At 45.8% G+C, this 15817-nt stretch overlaps 1 protein-coding gene and 1 non-coding gene across 2 annotated transcripts in view; one reads left to right on the top strand and one right to left on the bottom strand.

The window, feature by feature from the left end:
• The first annotated feature begins 1006 nt into the window (after positions 1-1006).
• NT5DC3 (5'-nucleotidase domain containing 3) overlaps positions 1007-15817 on the top strand; it is a 63590-nt gene continuing 48779 nt past the window's right edge. The window contains exon 1 of the mRNA XM_065937951.1: positions 1007-1262. Coding sequence (XP_065794023.1) covers positions 1061-1262 — 202 coding nt within the window. The 5' untranslated portion in view covers positions 1007-1060. The remainder of the gene's footprint in view (positions 1263-15817) is intronic.
• Positions 14613-14719, bottom strand: LOC136156643 (U6 spliceosomal RNA). The gene has a single exon (XR_010661134.1). It is a non-coding gene; the product is annotated as a U6 spliceosomal RNA (small nuclear RNA).

Genomic DNA, 15817 nt, shown 5'->3' with positions numbered 1-15817 from the left:
GCCCCACCTATGTCACAGGTGGTAGTGTGGTCTCCAAGGCAAAGAGCCAGCCTTGCGGGTTGCTTTGCGCTTCACTGAAGCCCCGGGTAGCTCGGCGAACCCTCGCAGTTCAGGGATTCTCAGTCGGGTTCCGGGTGGGCCGCATCACACTTTCCCGCAGGGACCAAGTCTGATTCAGTCGGCACTGAAACGTCGAGTCGTGAGGTTTACTGTTTATTTGGCTTTGGTGGAACCGTAACGCACAGAACAGGTGCAGCCTTGTCCACCGCGTCGTGTGAGCGTGGGCTGGAGCAGGGGGACTAGTGTCTGGAGGGCTTCCCTCGCGAGCCAGAAATCTTGGCGGGGGGCACTGGCCTGCCAGGCTATGCAGTGGGGGGGTGCCCTTCAGGCACACCGGACTACGCGTGGGACCTGGGCCCAGATGCTGGCTCCTCGGTGGGACCGGAAGGATCCAAGCCAGGGACGCGGGACCTCCCAGACCCGTCCCCGCGATCCAGCCGAGGTCCAGGCCGTGGAGGTCATTAATGCAGAGAGGTCGCCCCCTGGAGTCAGGGCCAGAGGCGCGCTGTCCGTACAGCCAGGGTCGGGGGACGGTCACAGAGCGGGGGAGGAAGGTGCTGCGGGGTCGGCGTGAGGTCCAGGGCCAGCAGAGTCACTCCATTTCATGTGACTTCGGCTGATGGGACTTTCACGCCACCGCACAGCCACCTCTGCGCGTCACACGATCAAGAAGTGACTGTAGCATGTTTCGCGCGTGGTCTCGGCTGTCTGGAAGCTGCTGCCCTGCCCCGCGGATTAAGTCCCGCCCCGGAACGCCCCACCCAGGCCCCGCCCCGCCCCTCCAGGACTCCGCCCCGCCCATGCCCCGCCCCGGCCCGGCCCTCCAGGACTCCGGCCCGCCCCTTCAGGACTCCGCCCCACCTCAGGCCCCGCCCCCGCGGCGGCCGAAGGGCGGGACGCGCCGCCACGTGCTCAGACGCAGGGACCCGCCCGCCCGCCGGGCAGAGCGCAGGCAGAGGACCGGCCCTGGGGCGCCACTCGCGGCCGGGCGGCGGCAGGCATGGCCTCGGCGGCGGTAGCAGCGGCGGCTCGTGGAGCCGGTGCAAGGGCAGTGACGGCCCTGCGGGATGGCTGCCGGACTGCGACCCGGGGGCGGTCGCGCGCGGGCCCCGCACGGCCCTTGTGCACAGCACCTGGGACCGCCCCGGACATGAAGCACTACCTATGGGAGCGCTACCGGGAGGCGAAGAGGAGCACGGAAGGTGAGTGGGGCTGCGGCCCCCGAGCCCTCTGGACGTGTGGGGCCCCTCTCCGCCGGGCTGGGGCGCCAGGTCCCGTCCCACGCGGCCATCCGGGAAGCCGGCACCCTCGGACCCGCGAGGTCCGCCGCTGACCGCCAGACCTCCCTCCCCATCCTCACCCTCGGTCGTCCCCAACCCCAACCGCGGGCGACAACGCCTCTGCAGTGCGATTCCGGGAAACGCGGAAAAATGCGCCTGCAGAGAAACTTTACAACTCTTGCCTTCCTCCTGTCGGGAAAGCCTCTTTATAAATTCCTGGGATTTTCTAGCCAGAAATCCACATCAAAAGCGCTTTGAACGCTCCTGGCTGGGGTGGGGGGTGGGGGTTCCACGGGGTTCCATCTTTTGGGAGACGGTCACCGCCACGCATCGTTAGGTATTGTTATTAATAGACAGCAATAATAGTAACCGCCGGAGTCCGGCAGGCGGCGGGTTACCCTGTTTTCCGACTGCTGGGCAGGTGCCCAGGGTCCGGAGGCTGATTTATCTTCCTTCTTTGTTTTAGAGGATAGGGTAAGATTTGTTGTACTTGTAATAAGGGGGGTCCAGGTTGGGAGTGTCCCGAGTTATCTACTAACCTCAGCGAGGAGGGGATTCCAGGGCATGACCTCTTTGTGGTCAGAAAATAAGCTTGATTTGATTGTTGGTAAGGGAAATAGGGAGGATAGAAAGAGGACCCAGTAAATACTAATATCAGATACGTAAATTGTGTCCCGGAATTCTTCCTCATACCTAGGAAGGAAGTGTCACATCCTCATCCTATAGATGAGAGAGGCCGGACCCAAGTTTAAGAAACCTGGCCCAGGTGTGATCTTCACCTTGAGTCTGTCTCAGCCCCACACCCATTCTCCTGTTTCCTTCATTGCCTTGCAGTAGCAGCTCCTCATTTGGGAACTGGTGTAAAGGGCTAGTGATAATCCATGCGTGCTGCTTTTTCAGGGAGGATTTAGAATATAATTTTTTGTACTCGTATTTTGTGTGTGTGTGTGTGTTGCGGGGTGGGGGGGGGTGTGCTGGTGGAGATGGCAGACAGAGAGAGGGAGAAAATATTTAGTGGGGAGAACATTTTGTAGAATCACATTTTCCATCTTTTGTCCAGAAGTCATGAAAGAACACAAGAGGCTTATTTTCACCAATTGGAACAATTTTCTGAGGGAACTCAAAGTGACCAGCAGTGCAAAATTCTGTGAAATAGGGTTTGTTGTCTTAGTTTTCCTTTGCTCCGAGTTTAATTTTACATTGATTTTTGAGATGATGTGTGGGTGGCAAGAAGACTGACTTTTAGGACATTGAGAATTGCAGATCTTAAGTGAAAGGAATATAAGAGATCATCAAGCCTGATGGGTAGGCAAGACTTTTTAATTGAAATTTTCAGTTGAGATAATTGTATCCTGTACAATTGTAAGAATTAATACAGGGAGATCTAGCATAACCTTTAATCTGTTTCTCCCAATGGCAACATTTTGCAAAACAACAGCACAGTATCACAACCAGTATATCGACACTGATAGAACCCACAGATTTTATTCAGAATCTCCTAGTTTTACTTGGACTTATGAATGTGTATTTAGTTCTACACAGTTTTATCCCATGCAGGTTCATGTATTCAGCATGGGTCACGATACAGAACAGTTCACTACAAGGTTGTTCCTAGGTTTTGACCATGACAGATAAATAAAACTTCTGTAAACCTTTGTGTACAGGTTTTTGTGTGAACACATGTTTTCATTTCTCTAAGTGCCATTGGTTGAATGGCAATTGTGTGTTTTATAGACACTAAAGGCAAAATTTTTGCCATTCCGAGTTTACAGACAAGGTTTGCTGCTGTAGATTGTGACTCTTGGGACATCACAAAGCTCTGGTTTCCTTATCTGTAAAATGGGGATGGATGCTGGTTGTACCCACATCAGAGGGTTGTGATGAGGAATGAGTGGGTCCATCGTTAAAGATTTTTAGAGCAGTGCCTGGTGAATGAAATTCTCTGGCAGCTCAGCTGGTAAGGAATCCACCTGCAATGCAGGAGACCCTGGTTTGATTCCTGGGTTGGGAAGACCCGCTGGAGAAGGGATAGGCTCCCCACTCCACTATCTTGGGCTTCCCTGGTGGCTTATCTGGTACAGAATCTGCTTGGAAAAACTGGGATCAGAGCTAACAAATCTCAAAATCTCCTCAAACTGACCTACTCCAAACCCCTGAGATTATCCCACACCAAAGCCCAACTCTGGCCTGAGTCCGATCTTTATCACTCAACCCTCCAGCTCTCATCTGCCAGTTAAAGTCGCTCAGTCATGTCTGACTCTTTGCGACCCCTTGGACTATACAGCCCATGGAATTCTCTAAGCCAGAATACTAGAGGGGTAGCCGTTGCCTTCTCCAGGGGATCTTGCCAACCCAGGGATTGAACCCAGGTCTCCTGTAAAGCAGGCAGATTCTTTAGCAGCTGAGAAGTCCAGGAATACTGGAGTGGGGATAAAGCGGGGAGTTTTAGAGTAGGCTTGGCAGACACTCACGGGATAGTAGCTCTTGTGGCTGGTTAGTAAATAACTCAGTCTTAGTCATGCTTAGTAAGCTGTGGAGATGGGCTAGTTAGCACTAGGGTCTATGTCTCCTTTTGCTTCATGGAACACCACATGTGGCCTTGAACAAGCCACCTACTCTCTCTAGTCTTCTTTCTGTAGAATGAGGCCGCTGGAGTAAATATGTGAGCTTTTTCAGTGTTACAGGTCTGTGAATCAGTATTTGGGGTCCCGTCTTCACCTCCCAGCACATGCGCACGTGGTCCCTGTCTTACCGCAGAGGACGCAGGGACTTTCTTCCTTCACCCTGTCTGGGTCTGCACCACCGCTTTAGCTGAAGTCTGTGCATGAGCCCAACCTGCATTCATTCACCAAGCATTTGTACTCACCAGATATTTATTAAGCAGGTAGCAGTGGGCTTAGGGCTTCCCTGGTGGCTCAGAGGTAAAGCCTCTTTCCTGCAATGCGGGAGACCCGGATTTGATCCCTGGGTCAGGAAGATCCCCTGGAGAAGAAATGGCAACCCACTCCAGTACCCTTGCCTGGAAAATTCAGTGGACTACAGTCCATGGGGTCGCAAAGAGTCGGACACGTCTGAGCAGCTTCACTTTCACTTTTCACTTTCAGTGGGCTTCAAAGCTGTTGATTTCATAGATGGACACGACTGCGTGGGAGGGGCCCTTAGGGGCTGAGCACCTGCCGGGGCCAAGGGAGGGGAACCCGATTTGCATGGATGGGGAGGTTGGTAAACAGATAAGTGTCGGTTCAGCTTGGGGAAGTTATTAATAAATAACCGGCCCCAGGGGATATGCAGGAAACGCTTGACACAGTGTGTGTAGGAGTAAAGACTCAGAGGAGATGCTGATGTTCATACACCCCCCCCCCCAGCCCCCTGCTCCCCACCGCCCCCCCCCCCCCCCAGTTTACTAGAGGACAAAGTTCTATTTTCTCCCTTCCTGATTATTGCTTTCTGGTGTTTGATCTCTTGCCTTAATTGGAACAATCCCTTCAGGTGTCTTCTCTTTAAAGAGACTCCCAGAATGAAGCCTGCTCCAGGAGGAGATGATTTTTACTCTTAGTTTTACTCTTTCTCTCCCACCCTCCTTTTTCCCCCCAAATTAAAAAAGACTGTTGTTTAGATCAGTTTTAGATTTACAGCAAAATTGCATGTTTCTGTAAACTCCCTGACTATGGGATGGTGATATTGTGGTTTTTTAAAATCAGAAATATGGCACAGAGCTTCTAAAACCTTGGAATTTCCTAAGTACCCAGATGGATAAAGGTATCCTTTGTGATATTAATTAGGTGACTTTTGGAGTACTCCTAGGCAACCAAGGAGGGGGCCTGGTTGCCAGGGGGACGCAGCCCTGTGATTGGAGATTTAGCACTTGTGTCTAATGTTCTCCCCACTCCTCGGGGAGGGAGAGGGGCTGGAGATTGAATGGGTCACCAGTGGCCAATGATTCAATCATTGCCCTTGTCACGAAGACTCCATAAATGTCTCCATAAAAACCCAGAAGGACGGGTTCTGAGGGCTTCTGGGTGGCAAATGTATCTAAAGGATTCTGCACCCAATTCAGATGTGCATTTTTTCCCCAGGCCACCTATTCTTGGACACATCTGAGTGTCCTTCCACACAGATCACTCCTGACCCCTGCTGGAGAGAGCGTCCGATCCTCCAAGTTAATGGCTCATTCCTGCAGGACTGCCATGGAGATTCATATAGGGAGAGTGGTACACCCATTGAGGACGTGGAAATCCTTTGTGCTGCCTACGAACTCTGCCCTGTGCATCTCTCCCGTCGGGCTCTCCCTTTACAATAAACCACCAATCTAGAAAGTAAAAGGTTTCCCCGAGGTCTGTGAGCCACTCTAGGCAATTACTTGAACCTGAGGAGGGAGTCAGTGGACCCTCCGGTCCACCGCCGGCCTTCAGAGGCGCAGGTGGCCGCCAGCTCTGGGCACTGAGGTTGGGCTGGGGCGGTCTTGTCGGACTGAGCCTTTGACCTGGGCGGTCTGACGCTCTCTGCAGGAGGTGTCAGAAGTGAGCTGTGTTGTAGGACACCCTGTTGTGTCCACGCACTGGTGGCCTGGGGAAAAACTCACACCTGAGTTGGGCACAAAATGGGTACATTTGTCACAGTTGACCAGTATCGATCCATTGTCAGTATGTATCAGTGTTAAGCAAAGTCCCTGCTTGGTTGAGAATTCCTTAATGTTTAACTGAGTGTCCTTTTCTCCTCCAGGATCCCATCCAGAATAGCACACTGCATTTACTTATCATTCTCCTTGGGCCCCTCTTGGCTGTGACAGTGGCTCAGTTTCCCTCTTTACCATCACCTTGACAGTTTTGAGGAATACTGGTCACATACCTTGTAGAATGTCCCTCACTTAGAATTTGTTCCTTTTTTTTTTTTTTTAAAAAACTTGAGATCTCTGGACATGTAATAGTTACGTATCTGAAGTCAAACTCAGTCCGAAGAAAAGGTTCTTTGTTTTGTTAGGAAAAGAAATGCTAATTTATTTCCTTATTGGTTACTGCTCACAAAAGTTTCCTATAGAATTATGGCTCTCACCTGGAGCAAGGGAGGGGGGATTTGACTCCCAGTGGATGTTTGGCAGTATCAGGAGACGTTTCTAATTGTCGCAACTAGGAGAAAGAGGGAGATGTTAGCCTCCGGCGGCCGGGGGAGGGGTGGAGGCCAGAGATGCTGCTAAACATCCTACAAAGTATAGTACCCCCTCCCCCAGGAATCATCCAGCTTCAGGTGTCAGTAGTGCCAAGATTGAGAAACCTTGTCCTAAAATGGTGAAAGTCTGAGAAATCAGTGTGACTGTAATTTAAAGATACGAATATACTTGTGTGTGGCCTGTTGTTTTCTGTGATTTATACGTTGTGGGTGACTTCTTTGAACTCAAGCCTGGCCTTCCCTGTGTGCTGATCAGATAATCATCCTCTCCTGTTAGGTTCAGGATGGAACGTTCCTGTGGCTTCAAGAGAAGTGAGTCCAGCTGTATACTTGGGTAGCCTGGTGGATTTTCGCCTTGCAGAGGTCATCTCAGAGCTTGGTTTTTTTAGAATGTTTCACTGCTTGGCCAGGGCTATGAAGGATATTAAATTGTGGAAAGAAGTGTGGGGATTAGTACAAAGTGTTAGAAGAAGCTCTTCCAGGGTGTCAAAGGATTTATTCAGAGTTCTTGGTTGATATTTAGTGGGGACTTGTGTGGCGCTCAGTGGTGGAAGCTTAGTGTGTATAGAATAAGCACAAAATGCAAATCCTTCCCTGGAGGAACTGCAGTGGGTTACAGAGATACCTGTAAGATAATTGAAAAATTAGGCCAGTGATTCTCAGACTGGGTTCCACCGTCTCCTGAGAGATGTGGTTAAAGAAATGTGCAAAATGTATGTTAAAAGAGCTTCTTTACAGATAGGCTTATCAGAGCTAGTGTATCAGAGCCTTTAAAATACATGACTCTCCAAGAAGGAGGATGATGGTTTAGAACTTTCCAAGTGAATGTGACTGTAGAACCCCCTTTTTGGAGGTAATGGTCCAAAATAGAGGTTCTAAAGAGTACTTTAGGAGGTGAAAGGAGATAAAATACAAAATGGAGATAAAAAGATAACTTTATTGCCAGTCTTTGGAGGTAAGTAGAATTAAACATATTTATTGCTTCAGTAGTTCTCAGACTTGATGGGCATACCAGAATCATCTGGGAGCTTGGTTAAAAATGGAGATTTCGAGGCTCTAGCCCCAGGTATTCTGATTCAGAAGGCGTGGAGCCAGGGAATCTCTGTTACAAGCTGGGTTTGGAAACCAATCCTTAGTTGAACTCTTGAAGACAAGTGCAAACAGAGACATGCTCTGCATTTTACAGTTCTTTTGGACTCTGGCTTTCGGCAGTTTGGTAGGCTAGGTGTTGTCGGTAGTCTCAGAACCCTTTCGGTGCAGGATGTTGCTGTTGTTCAGTTGCTCAGTTGTGTCTGACTCTTTTGCGACCCCGTGGACTGTAGCCTGCCAGGCTCCTCTGTCGATGAGATTTCCCAGACAAGAATACTGGAGTGGGTTGCCATTTCCTTCTCCAGGGGATCTTCCCAACCCAGGGATCGAACCTGCATCTTCTGCTTTGGCAGGTGGGTTCTTTACCACTGAGCTGCCAGGGTGTGGTGCGGGACACTGACATGCACATGGAAAATACAAAGAACGTTATTTGCATGTGCAGCTGAGCTCTGAGAAACTGAAGAGGAATCACAGGGACTAAAGATGAAGATGGATGAGCAGTCCTGAAGGTGTGAACAGTTTTGGGAGCACTTGTTAGGTTTTATTGGCTGTGCCTGCTGAGAGGGAGTGTGTACACACACACGTATACAGAGATGCCTGTAAATTCTGTGCTGCTGGGAGGACACACACACATACTGAAACTGTTCAGTAAATCTGGGACCTACAGAGGGCCGCCTTCCATGCAGAGACAATAGGGAAATGTGTCAGTCTTATTTTCTGCTCTAGACTTTCTCCTGTGTGGGTGAGGGTGTCCTGAAAGTCTCCCCGTCACCTTGTACTCATAGGCTAGTCCTCACGTGGGTTTGAGTTTGAATTTATTCTGCTTGGGTGGTCTGCTTATGTTATCTCAAGATGAGAAATTAACTAAAAGTGGTCCCAGGGTGATAGCCTCATGGGATTCCTGATGGAAGCAAATATAAACTCTTCCTGGATGAATAGACCTTCACACCAGGCCCCAGGGAAGAACAAAGGAATTGATTGACCTGTGAGTGAATCTAAACACATATTGACAATACAGAAATCAGTCCAAAAGAGAGCAGGAGAAGAGGTGAAAGAAACTGAGAAAAAGCAGCAAATATCATGAAAGATGTTAGTGGACGTAATTCCAAATATATCAGTGATCATGATAAACTCAGATGAACAGGTTATCAGATCAGATGTAAGAAACACAATCTAGCCTGATGCTGTTTGCAAGAGATACACCCTGAAAAAAGATGTAGAAGAAGTTCAAGTTTAATGAAATGGGATCAGATGTCTTGGGCAAATATGAGCCAAAGAAAACCAGCATGTGTGACTATCAGACAACTATTGAAATGGCATTGAAGGGAAATAATGTTAACTATGGGAAGAACTGCTAATTACAGCTCACAGACCAAATCTCACTTCCTGTTTTTGTGTATTATGTTTTATCAGAACACAGCCACACGCATTTGTTTCCCTGTATGTATTTTTGGGCTCCTTTTGTGTTGTGATATCAGAGTTGCGCAGGTACAACCGAGACTTTATGACTCCACAGCCCACACTGTTTACTAACTGAGCCTTCAGGGAAAATGTATGTTGACTCCTGAACTAAAGCTGCGCTTATTTATCAATATGGATGAGTCTCCCAAAAATCAGACCGAGTGGGGAAAAAAAGCAAGTTGCAGATGAATACTGATTATAAAAGGTTTGGAAATACATAAGAGATACTTGTAGGGGTACACATGTATGTGGTCAAAGTCTAAAGAAATGGAAAAAGGATGATAAGCACCTAATTCAGGGTAGTGGTTACCTCCTTGGCAGGAGGAGCATGCAGGTAAGGGCTTAGAGGGTTTATTTCCTGAGCTGCAGGGGGCCTAACAGAGGACAACTGGAATATTTGTGTGTTCTGTGTTCAGTCTGCTGCGGTGTCACAGGTCTGTTAGGCCTCTGGGAAACTGTACTCTAATGAGAGAATGAGCAAAAAAGATAAATAATGTCTTGACGCGGGTTTGATCCCTGGGTCAGGAAGATCCCCTAGAGAAGGGAGTGGCCACCCACTCCAGTATTCTCGCCTAGAGAATTCCATGGACAGAGGAACCTGGCGGGCTACAGTCCACGGGTTTGCAAAGAGCTGGACATGACTGAATGAGCACACACCGCACAAGGCGGTGGGGGATGTGGGTGTTGTTTGTTTTAGTTTTATCTCTTTCTTGCATCTTAGAAACAGCATGATACAGTCTTAAGAAATCTTTTGTTTAGATGTGTGATATTAATGATCCTGGGCTATAGGAAAAAGTAGCCAAAGGGCTTAAGGGAGAAACATGTCGCATCATTTTCACATCTGCAGGTAGGAAAGAGTTCCTAAGATAGCAGAGAGCCAGAGGGCCTTCTGGAGGTCATGGAGTCCAGGCCTCTGCTTCGAGAAGAAGTCCCTTTTCCGTAGCCCTCGCTGGTGGCCACCTGGCATCTGCTCGAGTTTGCCATGTGATCCCAACGCTGCCAGTATTTATTTTGGATGGCCTGAGTCACAGAGAGTATGTAACACCAATTCCCCTTCCATATGATCACTGCTTAAGTGGGAAGATGGTGATCGTGCATCATCCTAGCCCTCCCCTTTGACTTAATTATTTGGGACACTTGTTCACACGTACTCGAATTTCTTGATATCCCTTGTTGATCCTTGGTCCTGACCGCAAGAGGCCACGTGTGATTTGACTGGAGAGAAGCAATGCATGGCATATGGGAGGCACTGATAATTACTTTCTTGTATTTCCTCTGTGCTTTGATGAAAATTTCATGATAGCTTGCCTAGTATTTGATCTTTTTATATGATTAATATTCTTTTTCTAATATTTTCCCTTGAAACACTTCTACTTTTGAACAGTTTTTTTTAATTAAATGACTTTGAAGATTGTGTTATCATTAAATTGTTACTCTATATCATTTTATTTCAAGTACCGTTGCATATAATTTTATATTTGGGACTTTAGGAAGCATGATGGCTATCTATGGAGCCATCAGAATTACAGGTATTACTTACAAAGTAATAAGGTGTAAATTCTGATGGGAGTAGTATAAATGTCATGTGTATTATTAATTATTCAGATGATTAGTTCTATTTGTCATGAATTACTTTCCCCTGGAGATAGTGCAAAATACCTAAAGTCATGGAAAAATGAAAGCTTCTTTTGAGATGAATAGATGCCGTAGAAAGACTTCTGAACTGCCCCCTCTGCAGGTCCGCCCAGCCTCATGTTAAGTTCCTTGTCTCTACCCATCAGCGTGATATTTCCTGGTCTCCCACCTCTGCCTGGGATGTTGCTTACTACAGAACTTGCGCTTTATTATTATTTTTTCATATTCCCCACACAATGTCCTGTACAGTGTCTGGCACAAAGCAGGTGTGGAGTAAGTGCTTATTAAAAAATTTCTGAGTGCTTAGTAAGTGAGAGAACTACTTTACAAATATGTTACATACTGGGTGATCCCATTTATATAAAGTTCTAGAAAATGCAAGCGAATCTGACCAGAAGAAGAGTAGCAGGGGACAGAGGGAGAAGTGGGATTCAGAAAGGCGGGGGGAAGTGTTTGGGGATGTTGGTTATACATTTATTATCTTTATTTTGGTGACGGCTTCATTGTTGTCTGTGTGTGTCAAGGCTCATCACACTGTATGCTCTGTTTGTAGTTTATTATATTTCATTTCTGACTCAGTAAAGGTATATAATAAAGACAGGGAATTCCCTGGCAGTCTAGTGGTTAGTACTCTGTGCTCCACCATCGAGGGCCCAGACTCAGTCCCTGATCAGGGGACTAAGATCTCATAAGCTGCTGCTGCTGTTAAGTTGCTTCAGTCGTGCCCGACTCTGTGCGACCCCCTAGACGGCAGCCCACCAGGCTCTGCCATCCCTGGGATTCTCCAGGCAAGAACACTGGAGTGGGTTGCCATTTCCTTCTCCAGTGCATGAAAGTGAAAAGTGAAAGTGAAGTCGCTCAGTCGTGTCCGACTCTTAGCGACCCCATGGACTGCAGCCTACCAGGCTCCTCCGTCCATGGGATTTTCCAGGCAAGAGCACTGGAGTGGGTTGCCATTTCCTTCTCCGATCTCTTAAGCCGCAGGACCAAAAACAAACAAAAAGCTGTATGGTAAAAACAGAGAAACAAGGGAAGGACTCTGGTTTAGCCTGGTTTGTGGCAAGTACCCCCAACTCCTGGAGATGGGACCCTAGCCATGGCCCAGCACAAGTCCAGTGTTTTAGTCTGAACAGCTGCAGCTGGAGGGCTGGGGTGTGTTTAGAGGTGGCGAAGGAACATTTCTTAGCTAAGAGTTAGGGCTCGCTGGGCAGGGAACCCCATAGATGTTCACCTTCACGGTGGGAAGGATGCCTGCGGCGCTGTTTCGTGTTGGCATCTTTTTATTGGGCTGTTGCGGAAGTAAAAGTGATGCGCAACTGAATGGTTAGTAGAGATACTGGAGAAAACGGTTTCTGGCAAAAGATAGTTGTTTTCATTTCTTATTGTATTCAACATTTTTTAAGTTGAAGTGTTGTTTTATAAGGTTTCTGCTGTACAAGAAAGTATTCAGTTATACATATATACATTCTTTTTCTAAAATACTCTTTTCCGTTATTGTTTATCATAGGATGTTTAATGCAGTTCCCTGTCCTTACTGCAGGACCTTCTTACTGTAACCATCTGCTAACCCCGACCTCCCGCTCCACCCCCCCTCCCGGCCCCCCACCACCACCAGTCTGTTCCCTGTGTCTGTGAGTCTGTTTCTGTTTTGTGAATAGATCTGTTTGTGTTGTGTTTTAGATTCTATGTGTAAGTGATATCATACGGTATTTGTCTTTCTCACATGCTTAGTAATCTCTAGTTGGATCCTTGTTGCTGCAAGAGGCATTATTTTGTTCTTTTTTATGGCCAAGTAGTATTTCTTTATACTGGAGAAGGAAATGGCAACCCACTCCAGTGTTCTTGCCTGGAGAATCCCAGGGAAGGGAGCCTGGTGGGCTGCCGTCTATGGGGTCGCGCAGAGTCGGACACGACGGAAGCGACTTAGCAGCAGCAGCAGTATTTCTTTATTTCTAGGTACCACATCTCCTTTATCCATTCATCTGTCTGGGGACATTTAGGTTGTTTTCCATGTCTTGACTGTTGTGGATACTGCTGCTATGAACAGAGGGGTATGTGTATCTTTTTGAATTATAGTTTTTGTTTTTTCTGGATATATGCCCGTGAGTGAGTTTGCTGGATCATGAGGTAAATCTTTTTTTAGTTTTCTAAGGAACCTCCATACCCTTTTCCATAGTTATGGTGCCAACTTACATTCGCACCAACAGGATAGGAGGCTTCCCTTTTCTCCACACCCTCTCCAGCATTTGTTACTTGTAGACTTTTTGATGATGGTTGTTCTGACCAGTGTGAGGTGGTACCTCATTGTAGCTTTGATTTGTATGTCTCCAATATTAGCGATGTTAAGCATCTTTTCAAATGCCTGTTGACCATCTGTATAAAAATGGTTGTTTTTATTTTTTTTTTTAATTTTTTTTTTATTAGTTGGAAGCTAATTACTTCACAACATTTCAGTGGGTTTTGTCATACATTGACATGAATCAGCCATAGAGTTACACGTATTCCCCATCCCGATCCCCCCTCCCACCTCCCTCTCCACCCGACTCCTCAGGGTCCTCCCAGTGCACCAGGCCCGAGCGCTTGATTCATGCGTCCCACCTGGGCTGGTGATCTGTTTCACCATAGATAATATACATGCTGTTCTTTAGAAACATCCCACCCTCACGTTCTCCCCCAGAGTTCAAAAGTCTGTTCTCTACTTCTGTGTCTCTTTTTCTGTTTTGCATATAGGGTTATCGTTACCATCTTTCTAAATCCCATATATATGTGTTAGTATGCTGTAATGTTCTTTATCTTTCTGGAAAAATGGTTGTTTTTAAATCTCTAAAGTCTGATAGTATTGTGCTCTTATGAATTGTCTGATTGCAGGTCATACTTGCCATGCAATTTTATTTCTCTGACTATAATTATCAACAGTTCAGTTCAGATGGCTCAGTCGTGTCTGACTCTTTGCAACCGTATGGACTGCAGCACGCCAGACCTCCCTCTCCATCACCAACTCCTGGAGCTTACTCAGACTCATGTCCATTGAGTCGGTGATGCCATCCAACCATCTCATCCTCTGTCGTCCCCTTCTCCTCCTGCCTTCAATCTTTCCCAGCATCAGGTTCTTTTCAAATGAGTCAGCTCTTTGCATCAGGTGGCCAGAGTATCAACAGAAAGTATATTAAGTGGACACATATCAAGCAACATTTGTTGACAGGAAACCATATTCTAAAGATACTTATGAAACTTGTGTTATGGTCATATTGTTCCCCTAACATATTAGTTACACTAGAACAAATTAACATTTTTCAGAGAATGTGAAATTGTCAGTGGCAGAACTGACTGGCCTTTATCCAAGTCTTACTTGTCAGAAGGAAGTTGTAATGTGGTGGTTTGCTAAGAGAAAATCACCTATCATAGGGGTTGCCTTTTTCTTATTTTTAATTGGCATTTGTAAATGAAAAGTTTAAGGGTTTATAATTTGGGTATAGAACTTTGAGTTCATTTGTGGAAACATTTGGGGGAAATATAAATACTGCTTCACGTTAGAAACAAAAAATTCCTTCACTTTTTAAAATGTGTTTTCAATCTGTATGTATAGTCTTTTTTTTTTTTTTTCTGTTTTTAAAATTCAGTTTATTTAAACTAAAAAACAAACAATTCACCCATTTCTCCCATCTACCCCGATCCCACCTCTGGCCACCACCAATCTGTTCTCTGTATCTATGAGTTTGGGTGTATGTATTTATTTATAAGAAATCTACTTATAAGAAATCTACTTATAAGAAATATCATTAGTATTTGTCTTTCCCTGTCTCACTTATTTTACTAAGCATAATGCCCTCAAGGTCTTTTCATGTTGTCACAAATGGTAAGATTTCACTCCGTTTTATGGCTGAGTAATCTTCCATTGTTTGTGTGTATTTCACAATTTCTAAAAATATGGAACGCTTCACGAATTTCCGTGTCATCCTTGTGCAGGGGCCATGCTAATCTTCTCTGTATCGTTCCAATTTTAGTATATGTGCTGCCGAAGCGAGCTCTCAATCTGTATGTATAGTTTCAAAATAAATTTTGAACCCTTGTTTTCAATCTACCTGTGAATGTTAAAAGAATTTGAAGCTGTGTTAAGTAAATACGAACTAGTTCATAATTGATTTCGAATATTTATGAATATTCATGAAATATAGGAGTACTATGAAATATTAACTGAAGTTAAGATTTGAGAAAACAAATATTTAAAATTTGCCCTCACTTTTGTCGATGGAGAACTTAGAGATATGTTGTAAGCAATGAATTATGACCCCAAGCTGGTAATCTTGTTTCATCTTCATTTTCCTCCTGTAAAGTGAGGATAATAACTAGTGTCTCATGTTAAGTGGGGGTCCATGTATATGCTTCATATGGAGCCTGGTGTTTAGTTGCTAAGCCATGTCGGATTCTTTTGCAACCCCATGGACTTGGCCTGATAGACTCCTCTGTCCATGGGATTCTCTAGGCAAGAATACTGGGGTGGCTTGTCATTTCGTCTTCCAGGGGATCTTCCTGACCCAGGGATTGAACCTGGGTCTTCTGCATTGGCAGGCGGATTCTTTACCACTGGGCCACCATGAAAGTCCAAATGGTACCTGGCACATTGTAACATATGCATTACATTATCTCTGGGTTATTTGTAATACTTAATAAATGTAAATCCTATGTCAGTAGTTGCAAATACAATGTAAATGCTGTGTAAATAGTTGTGAATACAGTATAAAGGCTATAGTATAAAGTTTCTGACGTGTGGCAAATTCAAGTTTTGCTTTTTGGGACTTTCTGGAACTTTTTCTTTTGGGGATATTTTCTATGTGCATTTGGTTGAATTTGTGAAGGTGGAACCTAAGGATTTGGAAGACTGACTGTAAATGAGGAAAAATGGAGAATTTTCTTCTGTTTTTTTAAGCTATAAAATTCTCCATGAAAAAAGTTGTTTCTTTTTCCTATTTTGCTTTTTCTGTTTCTTCCTAAGAGACTTCATATCTTTATATTCTTTTTTGTTAAATTTTTTTTTAGGAGAACAGCTTGATGTCTAGGCCATATTCCAAAAAGAAAAAGTAATTAGTTAAAGAAAAATGTCATCTTAATGTCTGGGGTTGTGGTTT

The sequence above is a fragment of the Muntiacus reevesi genome, chromosome 1 (genome assembly GCF_963930625.1).
Source record: "Muntiacus reevesi chromosome 1, mMunRee1.1, whole genome shotgun sequence".
NCBI lineage: Eukaryota > Metazoa > Chordata > Mammalia > Artiodactyla > Cervidae > Muntiacus > Muntiacus reevesi.
Note: the sequence above shows the minus strand (reverse complement) of the source record. Positions and strands in the feature narration are given on the sequence as shown.